The sequence below is a fragment of the Misgurnus anguillicaudatus genome, chromosome 9 (genome assembly GCF_027580225.2).
Source record: "Misgurnus anguillicaudatus chromosome 9, ASM2758022v2, whole genome shotgun sequence".
Classification (NCBI taxonomy): domain Eukaryota; kingdom Metazoa; phylum Chordata; class Actinopteri; order Cypriniformes; family Cobitidae; genus Misgurnus; species Misgurnus anguillicaudatus.
The window spans coordinates 9,343,429-9,365,844 of NC_073345.2; the positions used below are offsets into that span (position 1 = coordinate 9,343,429).

The following is a 22,416-nucleotide window of genomic DNA, read 5'->3' on the forward strand; positions in this document are numbered from 1 at the left end:
CTGACACGTGACATTACAAAAATGTAAGCGCTGTAAAAGGCTTTGCAGGTTTTAAAAATAATAGTATAAGCCAGTGAGTGCACAATGTTGTGCACCTTATGATAACACAAATGTTACAATGACAAGCCACAAGCCCCATTACAGTGTGTGCAGAAAATTTTGATCACTTTTTTTCTGAACACCTTTTACCAATTCCAAAACACAGTAATTTTAATAACCAACATTAATTTTGTATATATATTTTCCTTTCATCCTATTTTATATGGAGGACCACAGAAGTCATGCAAAATGTAATAAAGAACTTCAATATTTAATAACTACCTGGACAATAAAAATAGCAATTAATACATTTGTTTAAAAATTCATTTATTAATCTATAAATAAATAGACAAAGTTACAAAAAAAATCATTATGTAACATTTTATTAGGCAATAAAAAGTGAGATTATAAAAATAATGTAGAAATGAAATATTAATACATTAATAAATAGTTCAAATTAATATAACAATTTACAAAAACAACACAAAACACTCAACAAGTTCATCATTCCAAATTGCACCCACAAATCCTCTATCAAATAACGAAATTTCAAAATGTATTTCAAAAAGCGATCCCAAAAGAGAAATAAATAACTGGATTTATAAATTGAACTACAAATACAGGTTTAAATTCGGCATTTAAAAGGGCATTTCCGTTTAACATTTCTGTTTTCATTTTCCCGATGGTTCTCCTTATTCTTTTCGCTACTCGATTTGCTTTTCGTTTTAGTCTCTCTATTTAGCTTTTCCGTGACTCTTTGGGTACTTGCAAATGGTCAAATGAGAAATGCAAATTAGCTATGACCAGGTGGATGTAACAAGCTCGCTGATTGGTTAGAGGAATTGGCTAGCGTAGTCCTTGAATTCTGGCGCCAGAAAGATCGATGTAAGTTAGTCGTGTTACGTTAATCGATCTCTCTCAAAATGTCTAACGTTAACACCGAAATATCAAAAATTTTAAGAGACATTGCTAGTGAAATGGAGCGCCGATCCACAGACGGTGTTGCACAAGGATCATCAACTTCAACACCCACCTTGTCAAGACACCCTGTTGATGGTAACGTTAAGTTTATGCTAGCCACCATACGATACACAAGCATGGGGTTTTCAAATTGCGGTTTAAGATGAGTTTAAAATGTGTATTGCGGGTCTTGCATGACAGGTTTAGAATACCTGCTTTACATGTGCAGGACATGTGCACGTTAACTCCCGCATGTGCGACCTGCAAATTCTAACATTAATTGTTATTTCATGTTGAAAGACTCGTTTAGATTGCGAGCCCACACGTGTGCAGCGGCGGATTTAGAGACACCCCTGTCTGTCGGTCCGTCTATCTGTCTGTCGGTCCGTCTATCGATCTGTCCGTCCGTCTATCCGTCTGTCTGTCTGTCTGTCTGTCTGTCTGTCTGTCTATCTATCTATCTATCTATCTTTTATTAGTTTGATAAAATATTGTGTGTATATATATATATATATTAGTTTAATAAAGTAATGTATTTTACCAGCAACAAATCAATTGCAACCTAACTATAGTGATTGTATTTACAAGTTGCTGAGCGAAGATAATTGATTGCGTTGTTAAGTAGTATTACATTTTGTTGGATTATATGTCTTTCATGTCTGTAGATATAACTAAATTAATGTTTTGGAGAGATGACTACCATGGTGGAATGCCAAAGTCTATTTTCCATCACAGTTTCTAAAGATCTAAGAACCATGCTATCAATTTAGATGAATATCAATAAAGACTTATTTTGTTTTTCAGCTGAAGTTTGCAGAATTTTTGCACCATATGCTGGCAGGACTTCAGGTAGCCACTGTACAACTGCAAAACGTCGATCAAGCTACACAAGATCCTACTTTTGTTTGGACAGCATTGATCAAATCATGGTACCAACAAAAGTAGAAAAAGAAAAACTATATGCAGCTGGCCTTGGGGAGAAAAAACTTACTTTTTTTGGTATGTTGTTAAAGGATGTAATGTTGATAGTCTCAGTGATTACTGAATATTCAAATTTTAACAATCAAACAAAATTTTAAAGTGTTTATTTCTTCTTTTATTTTACAGGTGATGAAAACAGTGCAGAGGAATTCAAATGTCACATTTTGACAGCTTACCCAAAACTGAATAGCTGTGGTGGCTTTGAGCTTTTAAGATTGTCTGGTATGACCAGGAGCAAAAAACTTTCTGTGATGCCTTGCCCGAACACAGGGTATACCATCAAATCTATCAAGGACCACAACAAGAGTGCCATAATCTATATACGTCCAATGCAAAAGGACATTGATACAACTCCTGTAAGTTCTAATGACACTGCTGATATTTTGTACACCGAAGTAGTACTGGTTATAGTATTGCTATGATTGTTAAAGTGATTAAAGTACTAGTATTATCTGAACAATAGGTGGAACCAGAGTCAGTTGTGTCTGGGCCCAAGGAAAGATGTCTGATTTGTGAAGAAGATATTTTTTTCTGTGAACTCAAAGATCATGTCAAAAGCTGCAGGTATGCACAGGACCCCCACATGTGCAGTTTAAAATCTTGTACTATTATCAGTGTACAATCATTTCATTTGCGTTATGTTGTCGGCATAAGCAAAGTCTGTCTTGGGAAAATTCAGATATAATCTTAATTTTCTGTTGTATTTCTGTTCTTGTATTTTCTTTTAACCCTTTATTTTAAATATATTTATCAGTTGAGATGGTCAGCCGAATGATAATTATATGATTAGTCATAGTTTCTTACATAATCTTAACATTTAGAAAGAAATGCAGTTATTTTACTGTGCCTGTTATTAATCTACATGGATTACCTATGTTTGACTCTGGATATTCATTCAAGGTCTGCAAGTGAGATCAGTAAAGCATCAACAAGCAATTATCCTTCAGATGGTCAGGAATTTCCCAACACTACTGATCGAGCTGAAGTGGACATAGATCAATCATCCACAGATTCTGAAATAGTACAGTTTATTGATTTAACAGAAGGCGAGCCAATGCAGGTAAACAGCATTACACTTTACAGATTAGGATTAGCTCATGAAATTTGTCACAAAAACATCATGTGCTTTTTCCTGGGAAACATAATTTTTATTAAGTTATATTTTGAATTCTAAAAGTGATACTACACTTTTGCTTCCACTGACACAAGAGTCACATTACTCAATGTTTCTCAAATTCTGTTTAATAAAATGTCCATCTGTTTATTACTGTCAGGAGTCCTTAGATGAATGGCGATCCTTACGTTGTCAGCAGGATCAAGAGTACCAGGAGTCTTTGCTTGCAGATCAAGAAAAGGTATGTCATACAAATTTTATGTGGGTTTAAGTGAGGACATTATTATGTTTCTTCTTTTTTTTATATGACACCTCTTCACCAAGTTAGTACCAGCACGTTTTTATTGTTGTTTGATTATACACTTCATTGCATAATCTGGATAATGGAAATAATTGTCTTGATTTTGTTTTACATGTTTGTCAAAGCATAATATGCAGAAGCATTCTTTGGAAAATGAAGAAAGACGTAGAAAGGTATGATCTGTTGTAAATTATGTATATGTTCTCAAAATATTTTTAATGCTCAACTGTATTTCAGACTCTGAAGTGTGGTCTACATTGTCAGTAAACTGAATATGGTTGGAACTTTGGACAAGACAATTGAAGATATCACATTAGTTGCTACAGACATGTTTTATGTTTTCTTTTTTTTACATTTTAGACTTAATCGAGATTATGGTAGCAAGGTCAACATATAATTGCAAATTTAGCAGCTCTCATCTATTTTTATTTTTTATTACAATTCTATTTTTATAGGCTATACATGAGAGACAGTTGAGAATGGCTGATGTTCCTGAGCCAGCTGATGGTGTTCCACTCAGATTTAAGTACCCCAGTGGCATTACAAGAACAAGAAAATTTGTTCTGTCTGAATCCATTCAGGTTTGTCCACTACTTTCTGATTGTGATTACATGGATTGCGGTATTACTGTGCAGTGTTTTTAGGTTTTAAAAATTTGTATTAAATAGATTTCCTTTTACATTTGTTATGTAGATATTATTTGATTTTGTCGGAGAAGATGATGATGCTACAGAGTATTTTCACATTCAAGATGCTCTGTCAGTAACAACTCTTAAAAGCAACATGACTGGAACACTTTTGGGGAACAATATCAATGGTTCAAGAACACTTTACATCCACTGGATTCAAATTGATGATTTGGAGGTGAGAGCCATGATTTGCAGCCTAGAAAAAAGTCAACAAACTAATGTTAATGGTAATATTGATTAGTATTTCTTTAAGTTAATATCAATACACAAATAAGTAATGGGTGTGATTTGCAATAGTACTTGCTGGTAGTAATTTTATTAGCTGCTCTCACATAATACCTAAACAAGCATCTATTACTGTCATTTTTTCGATCATTTTTAGAGAATAGTTAACTGTACTCTTAGACATTATGCCCGACTCACCTTAATAATTATGTAGTACCGTATTGTCCCAAATATAAGATGACCCCCACCCCCCTTTAAAGTGTACCTTTTTGAAAAAGGCTTTTTTTAATACCAACTCGTCTTTTTCTTATGAAAATGCTTTCATTTGAAATACTTTTTATAAGTCCAAGGGGACCAGTGTGGTTCCCAACATTTATTAAACCCTTTTAATGGAATATAGTTCCATTTATCACATGCAGTTTATCTGGATTTAATAACAATTAGCCTAGGCTGTCGATCTCATTGAGAAAAAAAACACATTGCCTAATAATATTTTATTAACAGTAGAAGACTGCCTTATTGTAAACAGAGTTTATCAAGAAGCTTCAGTCCAGGTGAACTTGTTTGTGTATTTGGCACCACTTACTGCATTTTTGCAGGTGTACAGTATGATAGATATTTAATTGTCTATAGCAGGGGTTCCCAACTCAAGTCATTGGGGTCCCCTCTCCCAGAAGTTTTAGATGTTTCTTTATATAAAACACCTGATTCCACTACTCAGGCTCTTTATAGAATGTTTGAAACGTTTCCTTAATTAATACACTAAGGTCGCAGTCATATCATACCAAACCGAGCCTGATTCTCCCTACTCCCCCAAAAGCACGCACTCACACTGTGACTGTACTTTGACAGATCCGAGCCCAGGCACGCTATCGTCATTAGGATGTGATTGTTTTGAAGAAAAGCGCTCTTAACAATAGAACCCATCGTGATGTCAAGTCTGTCTTTGTTTTTTTATTCTGGGGGGTTTGGTGCGCGATGACACACTGCCATCTCACATGCCATATTGTTTAATTGATCAGTCACGTATGCAGCTTAGACATTCATGTAACCCTGCTGCTTACATCAGAAGGTTTTTACAAAGGCAAATAAAGCTGAGTGGTCGTGCAATTGACATCTCTCCTTTTGAACAACGCTGGCGCGATTTGTGATCACACTGCGCGTTCTGCGCCTGAGCCCAAGTGAACCGTGCTCTAGCCCAGTGTTGCCCAATCCTGGTCCTCGAGGGCCCCCTTCCAGAAAGTTTTAGATGCCTTCTTATTTAACACACCTGATTTAACTAATCAGCTTGTTAGGGAGACATGTTTACCATTTTGGAAGGAGGCTGATAAGTTGAATCAGGTGTTTTAAATAAGGAGACATCTAAAACATTCTGGGAGGAGGGCCTCGTGGACCAGGAATGGGAAGCACTGTGCCCACCTCTGCAAGCTGGCCAGGGCGCGATGATCACACTTGTCAAACGAACCAAGATTTGGGGGTCAAACATGCTCCACAGTTTGGTTGGAATAATGTGAGTGCGCCCTAACAAGCTGATGAACTAAATCTGGTGTTTAATATATGGAGACATCTTAAAGGCGCTCTAAGGGAATCTGTGTGAAGTTACTTTTTGTTGATGTTTGAACTGTTTTCAAACAAACGGAGCATAGCTAACCCCCCCTTCCGTGCTTTCATGAACGTGCCCAACCCCCACCCCCAAATCCTTCTTGTCGTTTATTGGCTGGAACACTTAATAATCGTTTCTGGTGGTAGGTTTGGCCACTTTGTTTTTATTGCAGTTTGTGGAGCCTGGGCTGTCTACAGAGATCGCGTTTTTTTTTTACAGTTTGATCAGCGGACACCCAGCAAGCAGATAGTGAGGAGATGTTTGCTGTATGTAACAAAAAATTGTTATGGTCTAAAACGCGTGAATTTGCTTAGAGCACCTTTAAATACTCTGGGAAGGGTGCCATGTAGGACTGGATTGGGAAACACTAGTCTAAAGCTAGAATGTAAGATGCCATTGTTTATTGAAAGGCATTTCCAAAATAAAAAGTTGTCTTATATTCGGGACAATATGGTAGTTAATTCTACCAGAGTAAATAACTTTATACCAACATAAGCTTACTCGAATAATGTAATGTAACTTTCGGTTTTGGAAAATTAGGTACGCCAATACTCTTGTTTTTAATTTATTGCAGTTTGTCCCAGCACTTGATTCCAACAATCAAGCTGAATCTCCCAGTGTCAGCAACCAGTTCTTTCCAATGCCAGCAACTTCTTTTTCTTTGCCATCATCACCTACTTTTTTACCAGAGACGGACAGCTCATTCTTTCATGAAGGGTATGTTGTTTTGCAAATGTTTTTAGTAACATATCTTTTAAAGATTATTCCTCCGTTATAATATCCCCTGTTTTTTGTCTTGACACACAGTGTAAATAAAACTTATTTAAAGGAACCGTATGTAAGAAATGTATATTAATTAATCATAATATGGCCCTGATATGTCACCAGACATTAAGAAATCATTTTCATTTCAAATACTTATATCACTCACAACAGTGGTCTGGCCAGGATATTGTCATTTAAAAAGTGGAGTTGCAGCCCTCAACTGATGTTTATGTTGTCATTTTGTATATTGGCCACCAGTTGTGTGATTGCAGTACCAGTTTTGGCCACAAGTTTTGTGATTGCAATACCAGTTTTGGCCACAATCCTACATACTGTTCCTTTAAAATAAAACTTCTACATGGTGGTATTAACTGATGTTAAATAAACTGGTCCTCATTAAACTCTGTTGAAATATGATTTTCCATTAACTAAAGCTAACCTTGGACTTTTCATGAGATTTGCTGACAGTTGCAAATAGCAGTCATTTTACCTCTTGTTTTTTTCATTACTGTACAGGACTGACCTTAAAACCATCTTGAACAGACTTGGGGAAAAGATTGATCACACTTCGTGCCCGGCCAGCAATCACATAAACATATACAGGGACTACACTGGCAACGTCCATAACATACTAAAGAGTACAGTTCAGGCCTTTAAGCGGCGAAAGTTTAATCCTGAGGCCAGATTGGATGTCATTTTTGTTGACAGTGAACAAATATCCGAAGGTTCAGTAGATGGTGGTGGACCCACTCGGGAGTATTTAAGATTGCTTATGAAAGCCATTCATCAGTCCAGCATATTTGAAGGACCAGAGACAGATAAGACGCTGGCTCTCGATAGTCAAGGTATGTTCTACATCAGTGGTGACCAACCCTGTTCCTGGAGATCTACCCTCCTGCATATTTTAGTTCCAACCCAGCTTCAACACACCTGACTCTAATTTTTAGGGAGCCCTAAATGCCTGATTGCCAGGTTCAGGTGTGTTTGATTGGGGTTGGAGCTGAACTCTGCAGGACAGTAGATCTCCAGGAACGGATTTGACACCACTGATCTACATTGTGTATTATCTTCATGTGATTATATTGTTGTTGAACAGTAAAGTTCTTTTGCAGGTAAGGAAAACCTAATACAAAATTGACATACCACCCTAAAGGTGGTTTAAAGGTCCTGTTTTTCCTGTGTTTTTGAAGCTTTGACTGTGTTTATGTTGCACAATATAACGTGTTCATGTTTCATGTATGTAAAAATGCAGTATTTTTCACACAGTTACTCATCTCTATTAGGTGTGGGTGATAAATCGCCTGCGATTCTCATGTGTATCTCATCAGTAAAGCCGGTTTCATGATTGGTAGTAAATCACCATCACTTGCTTTCAGATGGAGCAGCATTTACTACACTGAGCTGTATTTCACAGAGAAGCTCAGCAAAATCGTGTTCTCTGTGTAGTAAATGCCGCTCCATCTGAAAGCAGGTGATGGTGATTTACTACCAATCATGAAACCGGCTTTACTGATGAGATGCGCATAAGGGCCTTTTTACACCTGGTCACTTCATGTGTTTTCTCTGATCGGATAGCTATCTGATTTGTTAAAACTGTTCCATTTACATTTGGCCACATAAATGCCTTTGGCAAAACGGATATGAATCCGATCTTTTACCTCCTCCCATAATGCAAATACACTCTTTATTACTCCGCCTTAAAAAAACTTAAGATGACGTTTATGCAAAAATAGGCGGCACTTACTGTATGTTGTACTGTATGTTGTACTGTATGTTGGGCAGGGGACGCGCGTCTCCTTGCTCGGCATGAGCTGAAGCACGCAGTACAGCGCAGCAGTAGAATGACAGCGCGGTGATTTCATGTACAGGTCCATGACGGGAAAAGCATTAACAAAACTCTCTCTTAACGTTTATTTCTTTGTTTAATATCATTTGAGTTTGTCATTAGACTCTTGTAAAGCTTCTATGAAGCTTTTTTACCTGCTGTCATCACCCCATAAGGCAATAAAGCGCTCTTCCAGCTTACTTGCAAGTGACGTGCTTACGTTTGGGAGGAGTAAAGCGCTGACGTATGTGGTTTCATCAACCAGATGCATTTACACTTCTCTAGTTTCGTCTGAAATGCGTCCCAGACCACCTCCTGAAGTGGTTTGAGCGATCGGATTTAAATCCGTCTCGAAAACGTTTCAGAGGGCATTTACACCTGGTCTTTTTACGATCAGATAGCTATCCGATCAGAGAAAACGCATGAAGTGACCAGGTGTAAAAAGCCCCTAAGAATCGCAGGCGATTTATAGACCACCCCTAATCTCTACACCCTTGTTTTCACTGTCCTAAAAACGGGCTGATGTCTTCCTTGTTCTATGAATTCCCTCCTTCAGAAATGCGTATTGAGTTCTGATTGTGTAGCTGGTTTAGTGTGTGATTCAGCAGCAGCTTAGTTTAGCTGGTAACTGGCATAGTCCTGAGGGCAGAGGTTAATCAAAAACTCTTATATTGACGTCATTCACTTATATTGGGAAGTAGAGGGCTGAATTCCAAACCAGCCGTTCTCTGTAGTCCTTGAAAAGCGAATTCTGTTAAATAAAATGTATCGCTTGTCATTGAACTTTGAGCTCTATAATTTTGCAGGTATTATTTATGTTTTAAAAATGCGATCACGAAAAACATGATTTTTAAATTGTTTAAAAAAATGTAACAAAATGCCATTAACACAGTCCTATACGTAGGAGTAGATATTTACTGGGAAGATTCCTTGTATTTCTCAGCACATTAAGCATTGAATGTTTTGTCATGAAAATAAACATTATTTTTTTCACAGCCTTAGAAGGAAAACTATACACACAGATAGCACGGATGATATCTGTGTGTGCAATACATGGAGGTGTGGCACCAAATTTCTTCTCGGAGAGGTTGTTTAATCAGGTGTGTGATAAACCCACTGCCCGTGCAACATTGGATGAAGTGAGTGATGTCACATTCAAAGAAAAACTACTAAAAGTGAGTCTTGCTCTGTCAGTAATAATTTATACGAATTCATGCAACATTTAAAACAGTGATTGTAATGTTTTTAGATTAAAGAAGCAAGAACTGTTGAAGATGCAAAAGCTGCAATAGAGGAGGCAGAGGACAGCCTGGCTATTGTTGGGTCTTGCAGAATCATCACAACACTGAAGCAGAGGGATGCCCTTGTGCAATCTGCTGTCAATTTCTTTGTTGAGGGCAGATTAAATGTTGCATTGCAACAGTAAGTAGTTGTTTAACACACACACATTAATTGAATTACTGCTATGTGCTCAAATATATCATTCGGTACATTTTGTGGAAACAAATCATTAAGGCCTTAAAGTCAATTACCTATGTGTAGATGGTAATTTGGGAATTTTTTGAATGGCTTTTTATGCAGGTTTGTGGAGGGCTTCACCACACTTGGACTCCTCAAAGAGATGAGAGCACACCCAGATCTGTTCCATAGCATGTTTGTGAAGGATGTGAGGCCTTTGAAGGCTAGCGACCTCTCAACACTTTTCCAAGTCAGCTTTTCAGCATCAGGGACACACAAAAGAGAGCTAGAAAACCAGACCGTATGCTACTGGCGAGACTGGCTAATTGATGTTGAAGGTACAATAATTTAAGTCTGTTTTGTTGCATGCAATATGAATTTTTTTTCTTTGCTTTGTACAGCTGCTGTGAACTTTTGTGCCAAATGTTTAGTCTTATCCCTAAAATACAATACAAACCTTTCTACACTTAAAAATGACTTTAAGATGTATTGTGAAAACTTAAAATGTAGTTCACAGACTGTTATTGGAATGTGTAACTATCAAGTGCCCTACATTAAGTATAAAACACCTTGTTCAAGTTACATAAACATTATTGTTGGGTATTTAAAATAAACTAAGACTTTTTTTTAGAAGGAGAATGTGCGCCACTAACTTTGGAGAATGTGCTCGAGTTCGCATCTGGGGCTTCCACGATACCTCCCTGCGGTTTTTTCCCTCAGCCCACAATTGAAGTCTTTCCAGAAGAACTTGGCAAAATATTTCCTGAAGCAAATACGTGTGTCCTTGTTCTAAAATTACCGGTTCACAAAGACTATGATTCTTTTAAAGCACAAATGTGCAATGCTGTGCTTTGGGCACCAACATTTTGATTAGTTTAAAAATGTACCAGGTTCATTGTGCACTTTATTTATAGCTCATTTTAGAAGTTTTATAGTGCACTATTCAACATGTTAAAATTAAGCTTTTAAATCAGAACTGAGTTTTGTTGAATTTAAGCTTTTAAATAAGTTTTGAGACAAAAACATGTTGTTAGGGTCCTAGCACCTCAGTGCTCAGGCCCTATTGTTTTATTGTTATTACAACAGACCACTCTTATAAACAGTGGTTCTCTGATAGCAAAGATAATCAATTTAATGTTAAAGGGATAGTTCACCCAAAAATGAAAATTGTGTCACTTACTCGCTCTCAAATATGTATACATTTCTTTGTTCTGATAAACAGGAAGGAAGATATTTTGTGAAATGTTTGTAACCAAACCATTTGTGAACCCCATTCACTTCAATAGTAGAAAAAAGGTTCCACAAACATTTCTCAAAATATCCTCCCCTGTGTTCACCAGAACAAAAATGTGTACAGCTTTGTAACAACATGAGGGCGAGTAAATAACACAACCCCCACCCTTGGGCAAACCATCCCCCAAACACCAAATTAATTGTCTTTGCTATTTGATACATCAGTTATATATACAGTCAATGTTCATCCGTTCTTTAATGATCCAGCATTTCTCGAAGAATCCGTACAGTCTCAATGTACACTGGTAGCATCTCTGCCAATGGTACAGTTGGATTTGGCAGTGTGGAAAGTTCTACCACAGACAGGGCTCTGGGAAGGTGTAGCTCAGGAATTTGAACTGAAGGTCGTTGTGGGCCTCTCCACCATCTGTTGTCATCATCTGTCTGTAATTTATTTTTGTTTATCAGGTGTAACAGTCAGATACATTATATGCAAGACTGGTTCCATATTGATTAAATACCTGAGAAATGTGTAGTGTGTGTCTATCTCTTTCTTTGCTTGACCACAGCTGAAGAGGGGACTGGTTTCTTGCAGATCTTAAGGAATGGTTGTTCCATGCTCTCTGAAATTGTTGCAGATGTGACTGGATGTGTGGCATGTAACATCTATGTAAAGCATAGAGGTCTGTCTCCTTGTCTGGATTAAGCCACCCCTCAGCTTCCAGACGAAGGAAATTGCTGCAGAATAGATCAAGGACATTTTCAAAAACATCTCTCCATAGTCGCTCGATCCTAAAAAAAAATAAGATCAAGTGTCAGTTGTTACATATAACAACACTTTAAAAGTTAAAATTAACAGTTAATTTTATTTTATATTTACATGCAATGTAATAGATAAATCCAGTCACTGTGTTAAATTAAATTTTCTAATCAAAACAAATGTTAGAAGCTACAGTATAGGTAGTAGGTTAAATGGTCTTAAGGCTTTGTTTACTTTGGGAAAGGGCATTAGAACAAGTAATAAAATGTCAGTATTTTATTAATAGTTCCTGGACTAACAACTATTTACAAGTATCACTATTACAGCCATTTGGTCTATTTACAGTTGTCCAAGTAATTTATTAATATCTAAACTCACACAATTGTTTACATCAAATAAAAGCTATAACTGTGCTAATTCATAATGTAATTTAAAAGCTGAATTTAGTTCAAATTAGGTCGATGCATTGCTTGTAACTAACAAGAAATGGTTAAAAATGAGACGGTAATACAAATTTTAAAACTAAGCAGATACTTAATTGGAGTATCAATCACCTTTGATTGTGTACACTTCTTCCTGCAATGTGACTGTTCCTGTTGATTCCACAATTAGTCACCATGAAGCGTGCCACCAGAACGTTTTCCCCTCCCTTATCTGATCTGACTCTTGAGGGGACGCCATACTGCTCCACAGCTGACAGGAAACTTTCCAGAACAGTTTGGGCTCTGTTGTTTGTTGCTGCAGTCAGGTAAACAATGAGCCGTGAAAACCCATCAACACCACCATGCACAACTATTCTCCATCTGCAAATATTAAGAGAGAATGTATATAAGCCACTCTGCACAGCAGCTCTAACAGACACACACTGTCGTGAATTTTTTCAGGAGAATCCGAGACGGTTGAGATGTAAAATTCTCTTCAAAGTATTTTATTAAAGAATTGTGTTCGACAGCTTGAAACAATACTGGTCATAGGGTGTACACCTGGTAAAATGATAATGACCCCGTTCTGAGTTTTTCAGTATATTATATAGTGGTCCAGTAGCCCTGCCTTTCTTTCACTCTGTACTATATCAATGCTCAGCAGACTCCTGCCTTTAGGCCCCTTAGCTCCTTCTCATAACAACTTAGTGATGCTGTGGCTTTATCTCTGTACCCTTCAAGACATACATCAATCCTCACACTGGTGGTAAAAACAGTGTCTTTGTTCTCTAACACATCATACAACCATTTTGCTATCCTTACCATGGACACCCTCATCTCCTCCAGGCCCAGCTGTGGAACAACACATTTATATGCAAGCAACAGAGAGACAACTTAAAACTTAATTCATGTAGACCTTAACCAAAAAACACATTAAAAGCATACCATATAAAACATTTATACTAATCTGTAAGATAAAACACTCAAAATTTCTCTACCATAACACACACAAACACAATGAAAACAAGATCATAAACTCGCTGTGCATCCACTGCATACAAATTCTACTAGTGTTAAGGCCAATTCACACTGCACAGACAAATGCCAACAGACACCAACAGACAAGTTGGCAGTTGGATTTAGAATTTTATGAAAACTAACTGTCATGTTCACACTGCACCAACAGACACAGACAAACTGAGTCAGACAGATTGAAGTCTAAGTTTGTAAAAATGGATGATCCTGTAACCACTATCAAAATGTTACTGTTACTAATGTCTTTGCGTGTCATTCTTCGCTTGAAAAGACGGCAAGTTAAACGAAAGAGGCTTTGGGTAAAGCCATGGTTGCTGCGACGGGACAGACAGGGTGCCTACTCGAATTTATGTAGAGAACTGCAGTCGGAAGATTTACAAAGCTTTCATAATTTTGCTCGGGTGGTCCCTAATCAATTTAAACATCTACTTCAGCTGGTGACACCAATAATTCAAAGGCAAAATACTAATTTCAGAGAGTCCATTTCACCAGGTGAACGCCTAATGATAACTCTTCGCTTCTTAGCAACAGGTAAGTTGTAATAGTTTATATTTCATCTTCCAGCAGTTTAAGTAATTTCAAGTGTTGATAGATACAGTAGGTTAATTATACAAGATATAGATTGAAATGTTCAATGTTGTAATTCTAAACATTTTTTTATTATTCACAGGGGAATCATTTCGTAGCCTCCACTACGCTTTTCGCATCGGATGCTCAACTTTAAGCGAGCTTATTCCTGAAACATGTAGAGCTATCTATCAGGTTCTCAAAGAAAAGCATCTTAAGGTAGGCATTCTAATCCTGAGCACTTTTTATTTAATATGTCAGTATATAATTACCTTATTGCAAAAGGTATCCAATTTTTTGTATTTAACTGAAGAAAGCAAATCGTTATGGGAGGGGCAGTGGTGCTGAACAAAGCCAATGTGGTTTTGACTCTTGTTTCTGCCTTTGAGGTCTTTGCAACAGTGATTATTAAACACATTATTTGTTTCAAAGGTTGTTAAAACGAAGTTTATATAGTTTTATAACAGTGATTATAGATTTAAGTAGGTTGTTTGCACGCTGAAGGAATTCGGTGTTCATGGAGAGTTAGATGCTGATCATGTGTATATTATTCTCTATTGGACTTCAGTAACATAGCTTTCCAAATTTTCAAGCTTTTCAAATTTTATTGTTAAATACTTGCTGGAAATACTTTTTTGCCTCACGTGAAGATATCATGAATCACCCCACTAATCGGAATCATGGTGAAAAACATAATGTTGCAAAGCATGCTGGGATCCACCATAGTATAAAACTCATGACTCCCATCATGCATTGCAACATAAATTATGTCACCCTTGTTGCGATTAATGGGGTGATTCATGATATATGCACGTGAGGCACAATATAAACTTTCCACAAGTATTTTTAACAATAAAATTTGAAAAGCTCTAATTTAAAACCAATAGAGAATATATATTTGATCAACATTTTATTTTCCATGAATACTGATTGTTTGACTGTGTAAACAATTTACTTAAATCTACAATCTCTGTTAAAAAAACTTTATAAACTTTGCTTTAACAACCTTTACAACAAATAATGTGTTCAGTAAACACTGTTGCAAAGACATCAAAAGGAAAATAAGAGTCAAACTGCCCTACTAAAGGAACCACTGATCACCATAATGGTGACCAAACAATTTCAAAGTAGACAAAAGTCAGTCTGGTTTGTAATAAGAGAGATGTCTTTTCAGTTGATTTTATCTAAGGCAGGGACTGGAAGTTTTAGATGTAGTTCGGCTCATTATCATCAGGTGTCTTTAATAATCAAATAATCACTCAAATGATTGCTAAAGTATATAATTAACTCTAACACTGCTTCGGTGTTACTTTTAACACCCTGCTGGTGGTACCCATATAAACACCGAGCCGGTGTTAATTTAACACCGAGGATTTTGCTGTGACATGTATTATCACGTAGGGTCTACTCTAGTTTTGTTAGCTATTTTGACAATAATGGCTGTATGTGAAGTTATTTTCAGAGGACAGTAAATCTACACTGTTACAAGCAGCACATTGACTACTCTTAAATATATCCACATTGCATTTCTATAGTATTGTCCCTTAAGAAGATATACTAAAATGGTTGCTGAAATGTGAATGGGTGTACTCATTTTCGTGAGATATTGTATATAGTTTAATAACAGGGTCAGTGTAACCTTTACAAAATTTACCTTGGTATTACTGCAAATAAAACCAAAAAGTAGTGTAGTGAAACATGGTAACCACAAAGCAATCATAATTTTGTTACAGAAGAAAATATTTAACAATAGTCTGTATTATAAGTCTGTCATTATACAAATCGCAGTCAAAACGCAAAAAACCCACATGGCTATACTATAGATCTTTTTAAACCATGGTTTATTTAGTATCCTAAGGGTAAACATTGAAAAGAGATTAATGCAATAACTGCTTGTATAATTGAATTGAATTGAATTGCTTGTTGTTCACTACATCGAGAGCTGCTTATTAAGACTTGATAAAGAAAGAAATGTGCTTCCTTTTTCAAATGCTGTTATCAAACGGTAGATTCTAATAAAATATTATAACAGTTTCTGTACAGGCTTGGGAGGAAACAAAAAACATTTTTGGGAATGAGACAAGAATAAAAACAATAATTTGAATTGAAGTGATTCTTTATTGAATTGCATCAATCAATTATTATTTTACATTCTTACACTAAACCTAAAATAAAACAATGGAACAGGATAAACTTGGAAAATACATACATGTGTAACTATTGGCAAATACAATCAAATCAAAATATACAGAACAAACAAATTAAGACCTGAACCTGCACCCATAAAAAAATTAATTAAGATGCAATTTAGTCGTGTATTACAGTGGATGTAAATATGTAGGTGCATACTGGCTTGAGGAAGGACGAGGGGAAAACAGTATCTGATGAATTTGAAATTGTATATATTGTAGGTGGTGTGGATCGTCAATTGCTCTTAACTGTTGCTCCATAAACTGACAAAAGGCATGTATGCTGTCATTCTTGGGTGGCTGCAGATTGTGTTGGTGATTCTCTGTCAGCACTTTTAGAGTTTCATTTATTGCCCCAAGAATGACAAGGTCTTGAGCCTGAGCAGGGTCAGGTTGTCTTTTACGGCGCTTTTTTTGTAGTCCACTAGGTGGGATGGCTTCCTCTTCTTCTTCCTCCTCCTCTTCCTTGTCTTGTTCTTCATCTTCTTTATCCTCTACTCTATCCTCACCTCTGTCTTCACTTTCACCCTCCTCAGTTGAAGTAGTTGAAGAGTCCTGTAAAATATTTTTTTAAATGATTAATTCGTGGTTTATTTACAAATGTACTATTCTCTTTTCCAGTGCCCTACAACAGCAGATGAGTGGATAAAAGTGTCTGAAGGATTCCAAACCACTGCAAAATTTCCCAATTGCCTAGGGGCTTTGGATGGCAAACACATACGGATTAAACCGCCACCTCAATGCGGAGCACAGTTCTTCAATTATAAACACTTTAATTCAATTGTTATGATGGCTTTGGTTGACAGCAATTATAGATTTCTTTATGTTGATGTAGGGTGTAATGGAAGGGTGTCTGATGGTGGAGTTTTCAGAGGGACAACACTACAAGAGTCTTTAGAGCAGAGAACTGCAAACATTCCCCAATCCACCCCATTGCCAGGGACAGACATTCCAATGCCTTTTTTTGTTGTGGCAGATGAAGCTTTTCCTCTGAAACCTTACTTAATGAAGCCTTTTGCCAGGAGGGGGCTTTCAAGAGAGCAAAGAGTCTTCAACTACCGGCTATCCCGTGCCCGCCGTATTGTTGAAAACACCTTTGGCATCTTTGCTAACAGATTTAGGGTTTTTTTAACCACGATTAACCTACAACCAAATGTTGTGGAAGATATTGTTCTTGCATCTTGTGCCCTTCACAACTATTTACGTGACGAATGTGTCGACGCTTATATGTGTGAAATACCTGATCAGGATGGGCAAGAAACATGGAGGCAAGATCCTACCATGCCACAGGCAGCACTGCCAAGGTCCACAAATGCAAGTAATGAAGCCAAATTAAACAGAGAAAGGCTGATGGAGTACTTTAATTCAGAGGCAGGAGCTGTTCCTTGGCAATGGGATAGAATATAGTGGCACAATTTCTGTGTCAATCAATACCCAGATAATGTATATAAGTTAAAATTATAGTGAACAAATGATAACAGTAAAAAAATAGATTCAGACTATACATTCTTTATGGTTCTTTTAAAACTTTTTTTATAGAGGTTGAGGTGACCTATCAATGGCAATGAGCTAAACTGCTGTACATATTTCTCAGTCCCCATATCCAATTAAACATACTGTACTGTACTGTATTGAATAAACTTACATTGTGAACATCAAGGTTTGATGTCGAGGGTCTCTTTCTCATGTGCAGCTCTAAAAACTTAAGTCTCCTCAGGAACCACTCCTGCCTTGGAGTATGATTACCGCCGCTTCCAGATGGAGGGGATTTTAGGTATCTGTTATACTGTGTCCTCATATTTTCTATTTTCTTCTTTACCTCAGCTTCTGTGACACCAAAACAATGACAAATGAAGATCATATAGTAATGTGGAGTAAATGCCAATAACTGCATTATACACAAGTCAACATTTGAAGTTAATCAAAACCTTTCATAAAAGTAGTAATACCATAAACATTTTTAAAACTTTTTTGATCCACTTCAAATGTTAACTAGTATATTTGTTTGGCACATAAAGCCTATATTACTGTACAAGCAGTGCTGTATGCTAACTTGCACACATCATAGGGAGGTTACAAGTTTTGTAGCGCAGGTCAGCACAACTGTAGCACAAGTATAAAACATGTTGCATCTTTGAAAACAACTACAAGTTTTGCAGTTTATTAATATACAAATACACTGTAATATACACAAGTAGTAAATAACTATAGGTTAAATAGCTAACTGGTTTAGTTAAATTGTCAACAGTAACACGACTTTTACAACAAAACATAGTTTAATCATGTGTAGCAAGTTTAAATTCAGAAATAAGCGAGCTACAAAATTTCAACAATATTTAATGTTACTTTGTAGCTTTTTCAGTGCAAGCCCGTTTACCAAACAACTTTGTAACTATTTGCTTACTGAAACGAAACTGAGAACTATATCTACATATGAGTAATCATATTAACAACGTTGTCAGGCAAGTTTATTGTATTCGTAATTGTGTATATTAAAGTTGTTTTAAAGTATTGAGGTAAAACATAGAGATACTAACCTGAAACCCCAAGCGCTGTAGCGATCGATCGAAACGCATTCCCTCTTGCGTTGCGGTTGGTGTAAATGGCCACACCCACTGCATACAGCTCTGGTCTCTCTTCCCAAAGATCCACTAACTCCTCTTCTTTCTGATTTGTCCAGAAACCTGCCATTTTTACTTTAACCTTGCCACACTCAGCCCCTTTTACTACCCGTCTTTTCAATGGACTTGCCTCGTCGTCATGGCAACGTTTCGCAGATACGTCAGAGTTTGTTTGCGTTTGTTGGAAAAGTATACCACACTGCTCAGACAGTCCACGACGCTACAAACTCCGATTGAACATGTTCAGTCGGGTGAAAACAGACTCCGACCAACACCAACAGACACAGACAGGGGTATCACACTGGTCCAACAAACACCGACAGACGCGTCTGTCGGCGTCTGTCGGCATTTGTCTGCGCAATGTGAATTAGCCTTTAAAGTGTAAACTGGATTACTAATCAGCTCTTAACAACAAATACAAAAAGGGGTAAGACAATTTCTCCAAGAAAATATAATGATCTGAGTGAGACCATTATCAACATAATTCCCCCACCAAACAACCCCCATTATCTGACAATTGTGAACAGAAGTTTAGAGCATCGGATTTGGCCTACCTTATAAGCTTATGATTCCCGTCAACATGCCACAGGCTATTGGGAGCTGGTACAGAGTACACTCTTCGTCTAACGGTGCGTAGTGAGAGCCTACGCATCAGAACTCCTTCAGCGTCTACTCGCCTTAACGATGCCAGTACACGGCTCCCTAAAATAGAGTAATTGCATAATTAACACATGATCTTGTAAGACATGAATTGTTACATTTAATAAAAGCAATAAGCTCTTTTACAACAGCCTAAAACAAGACTCAACCAGTATGAGCCCCGGAACTTAACCGTTTGATAATAAACAAATGTCTGCCCACAATTTTCATAAGGCAAGTATTTTGGTTGAAAGTATTATTCTGTTTAAAGTGTTCAATAACAGTGTACAAATAAATCAAGTTCTTACGTTTGACAAAAAGTTGCTTTGACCTCAAGTGACCTAGTATCATCTTGTAGCCAGCGCTGGGGAAATTGCGATGAATGTCAGACACGATCACGTCTAACTCAGCGTCACTAACACTTTTGTTCAAGTCCACTCGTCTGTGTACACAAAAAGTAAAGCTATTAAAAACAACTTTATATCGTTATGTGTCTGTATGTCATCATCCATAGCAGCTATCTTACCTTAACCCCCATCGTGTAATCCTGCGATTAAGTGTTTTCAAAGACACACCAAAACGTTTTGCCATTTCACTGCGAGGGATGCCAAGTGAGATTTGCATATGTAGTTGGTCTTGTGGTATGTCAATACTGGGCTGAAACTCTGAGACATTACCAATGCGAATTAAACGCTCCACTTCATTAAACTTAGTCCATACCGTGTCCTCAACATGCCGACTGGATGCTTCCAGGTTTCTTCTAAGATTAAGCAATGTCGTCAACGCATAGTCATAGTTCACTAGATCATTCATGTTACTCTCCACATAGTTAGCCAAAGAAATTACAGCATTTATAGTGTTGGTCCACGTTTCCTCCATTTTAAGTTACCGTCTTTCTCAGGTCCTCATCCGAGATCAATCTACGCATGACGTACAATCAGAGCCAATCAGCGAGCTTGTTACATCCACCTGGCCATAGTTAATTTGCATTTCTCATTTGACCATTTGCAAGGACCCAAAGAGTCACGGAAAAGCTAAATAGAGAGACTAAAACGAAAAGCAAATCGAGTAGCGAAAAGAATAAGGAGAACCATCGGGAAAATGAAAACAGAAATGTTAAACGGAAATGCCCTTTTAAATGCCTAATTTAAACCTGTATTTGTAGTTCAATTTATAAATCCAGTTATTTATTTCTTTTTTTTAAATCGCTTTTTGAAATACATTTTGAAATTCCATTATTTAATTAAGAATTTGTAAATGCAATTTAAAATGATGAACTTATTGAGTGTTTTATGTTGTTTTTGTAAATTGTTATATTAATTTGAACTATTTATTAATGTATTAATATTTCATTTCTACATTGTTTTTGTGGTCTCACTTTTTGTTGCCTAATGGAATGTTGCATAATGTTTTTTTGTGTGGCTTTCTCTATTTATTTATAGATTAATAAATGAATTTTTAAACAAATGTATTAATTGCTATTTTTATTGTCCAGGTAGTTATTAAATATTGAAGTTCTTTATTACATTTTGCATGACTCTTGTGGTCCTCCATAATTTTATGCCCTTGCTGCCCGAATCAGGATTTCTTGTATAATGGTCATATCTCAGTTTTGCAATTTCCATGCATGGCATCTTTCTTATGGACATCAAATAATGAATGACCAGTGTGTGTTAAACATTTTTGGCCCATTTTAAATGTAAAAGAAAATGTGCCTAATAATTCTGCACACTTGAATATAAGGTGCTTTTTTCTCCAGTCAGCCATCATTAACAATAATACTTATAAATGCTTTATTTACAAAAATAATGGTAGTTATTCAAATTAATTTGGTTTGGAATTAGTAAAATATGTTTGATAAAAACTGTGATCAAAAGTTTGATGTAATAATTCTGCCCACACTGTATTTTATTGCAGTGTAATCACTGTCATGTTGCAAACAGGCATTGATCTATCATTTGTGTTTTTGACTGTGTTTTATTAAGAGGATATCTAACAACAGTGTTTTAAAAGCAGTTCTGCTTACCGCATGTCAACCCGCTTCTCAGTCGTCTCTTATTTTGACAGACGCACACTGACGCTGCATGCTTCATAAAATGCCCTAAAAGTTGTTATTGGGCTAGCCAAATGTCAAATCAAAAAGAACCAATGGGCTGCTGATTAGGTGTCTCCTGGGCCGGTCTTTTCGGAAAAAAAACATCTAACATTAACTTTTTTGGAAAATGCAGTACATTGCCGCCGCGCCTTTTAGCGCCATTAATGAATTATATTAAAACAAAGAAAAAAAGCTCGGGCTGCGTTGCGTGATTAACGAGTGTTATGGGCTGGTCAGACAAAAATAGTGCGAGATGTATGATACGTCTGTACGATACTCGCTCTCTGTTTTTTGTGTGTGTCAGATCATCACCGAAGGGGAGGGGTGGAGCTTGTTAAAAGATGATTGGGCCAGCCAAGTGTCAGTATGGAAAATGAACCAATGGGCCGCAGTCCATGCTTTTTGAGGACGGTCGTTGGCCAATTAAAAAAATATATATCATATTATATTCACTGGCCCCAGTGGCGGATTTAGCAAATTGGGGGCCCTAGGCGAAGGTATTTTTTACTCCAAAATGAAGATGGAAAGCAGAGGTCACACAAAGTGCAGCACTACACAAACCAATAGAGAATAAGTCAATGGGGCAAAAACAGCCACGAACAGTAAATGAGGGAGAATTTAAATCTGATGCTGCACAAAAACTAGCAATGCATCAAAGCCAATGTTGTTACTAATCTTTCACATACCCAAGACTGTGATAAAAGGTTTTAAAAAATCCAGTCTACAATCACTTTATATTAAAACTATGTTTTCGTTTCATCAACTGCGCTGAAATATCAAAGAAAGCTTTTACATAAGTTACACACAAAAAACACTGTGCAGCATCGTTAATTACAACACAAGCACCGGACTTCGCGTCATTTTAAGCCCGTCATTTCTCCCGAAAACGAAAGCA

General features: G+C 36.8%; 5 protein-coding genes across 6 annotated transcripts in view; 3 read left to right on the forward strand and 2 right to left on the reverse strand.

The window, feature by feature from the left end:
- LOC141349279 (multidrug and toxin extrusion protein 1-like) overlaps positions 1–22,416 on the forward strand; it is a 69,775-nt gene that overhangs the window by 23,321 nt on the left and 24,038 nt on the right. The window lies entirely within an intron of this gene.
- LOC129454814 (uncharacterized) lies at positions 943–10,845 on the forward strand. 2 transcript variants are annotated; one of them, XM_055219393.2, is made up of 15 exons: positions 945–1,095; positions 1,804–1,998; positions 2,107–2,336; positions 2,444–2,544; positions 2,881–3,040; positions 3,255–3,335; positions 3,521–3,568; positions 3,851–3,976; positions 4,089–4,259; positions 6,487–6,629; positions 7,194–7,522; positions 9,499–9,677; positions 9,752–9,924; positions 10,084–10,298; positions 10,592–10,845. In XM_055219393.2, exons 1-15 carry the CDS (start codon positions 963–965, stop codon positions 10,828–10,830), a joined length of 2,523 nt encoding a protein of 840 aa, XP_055075368.2. In that variant the 5' UTR covers positions 945–962; the 3' UTR covers positions 10,831–10,845. The 2 variants fall into 2 exon arrangements, with proteins under 2 accessions (XP_055075369.2, XP_055075368.2); XM_055219394.2 differs by lacking the exon at positions 4,089–4,259 and having other exon boundaries at positions 943–1,095.
- LOC129454819 (uncharacterized) lies at positions 11,399–20,449 on the reverse strand. Its single transcript, XM_073871107.1, has 6 exons — positions 19,953–20,449; positions 19,735–19,868; positions 19,342–19,489; positions 12,508–12,756; positions 11,715–11,985; positions 11,399–11,637 (listed from the first exon to the last, which is right to left on the reverse strand). The coding sequence occupies exons 1-6, from the start codon at positions 20,303–20,305 to the stop codon at positions 11,449–11,451; spliced, it is 1,344 nt and encodes a 447-aa protein (XP_073727208.1). The 5' UTR covers positions 20,306–20,449; the 3' UTR covers positions 11,399–11,448.
- Positions 13,453–17,819, forward strand: LOC129452899 (uncharacterized). Its single transcript, XM_055216988.2, has 3 exons — positions 13,453–13,941; positions 14,081–14,196; positions 16,788–17,819. Exons 1-3 carry the CDS (start codon positions 13,608–13,610, stop codon positions 17,571–17,573), a joined length of 1,236 nt encoding a protein of 411 aa, XP_055072963.2. The 5' UTR covers positions 13,453–13,607; the 3' UTR covers positions 17,574–17,819.
- LOC141366069 (uncharacterized) lies at positions 16,076–19,166 on the reverse strand. Its single transcript, XM_073871108.1, has 3 exons — positions 18,704–19,166; positions 17,812–17,993; positions 16,076–16,721 (listed from the first exon to the last, which is right to left on the reverse strand). Exons 1-3 carry the CDS (start codon positions 18,855–18,857, stop codon positions 16,296–16,298), a joined length of 762 nt encoding a protein of 253 aa, XP_073727209.1. The 5' UTR covers positions 18,858–19,166; the 3' UTR covers positions 16,076–16,295.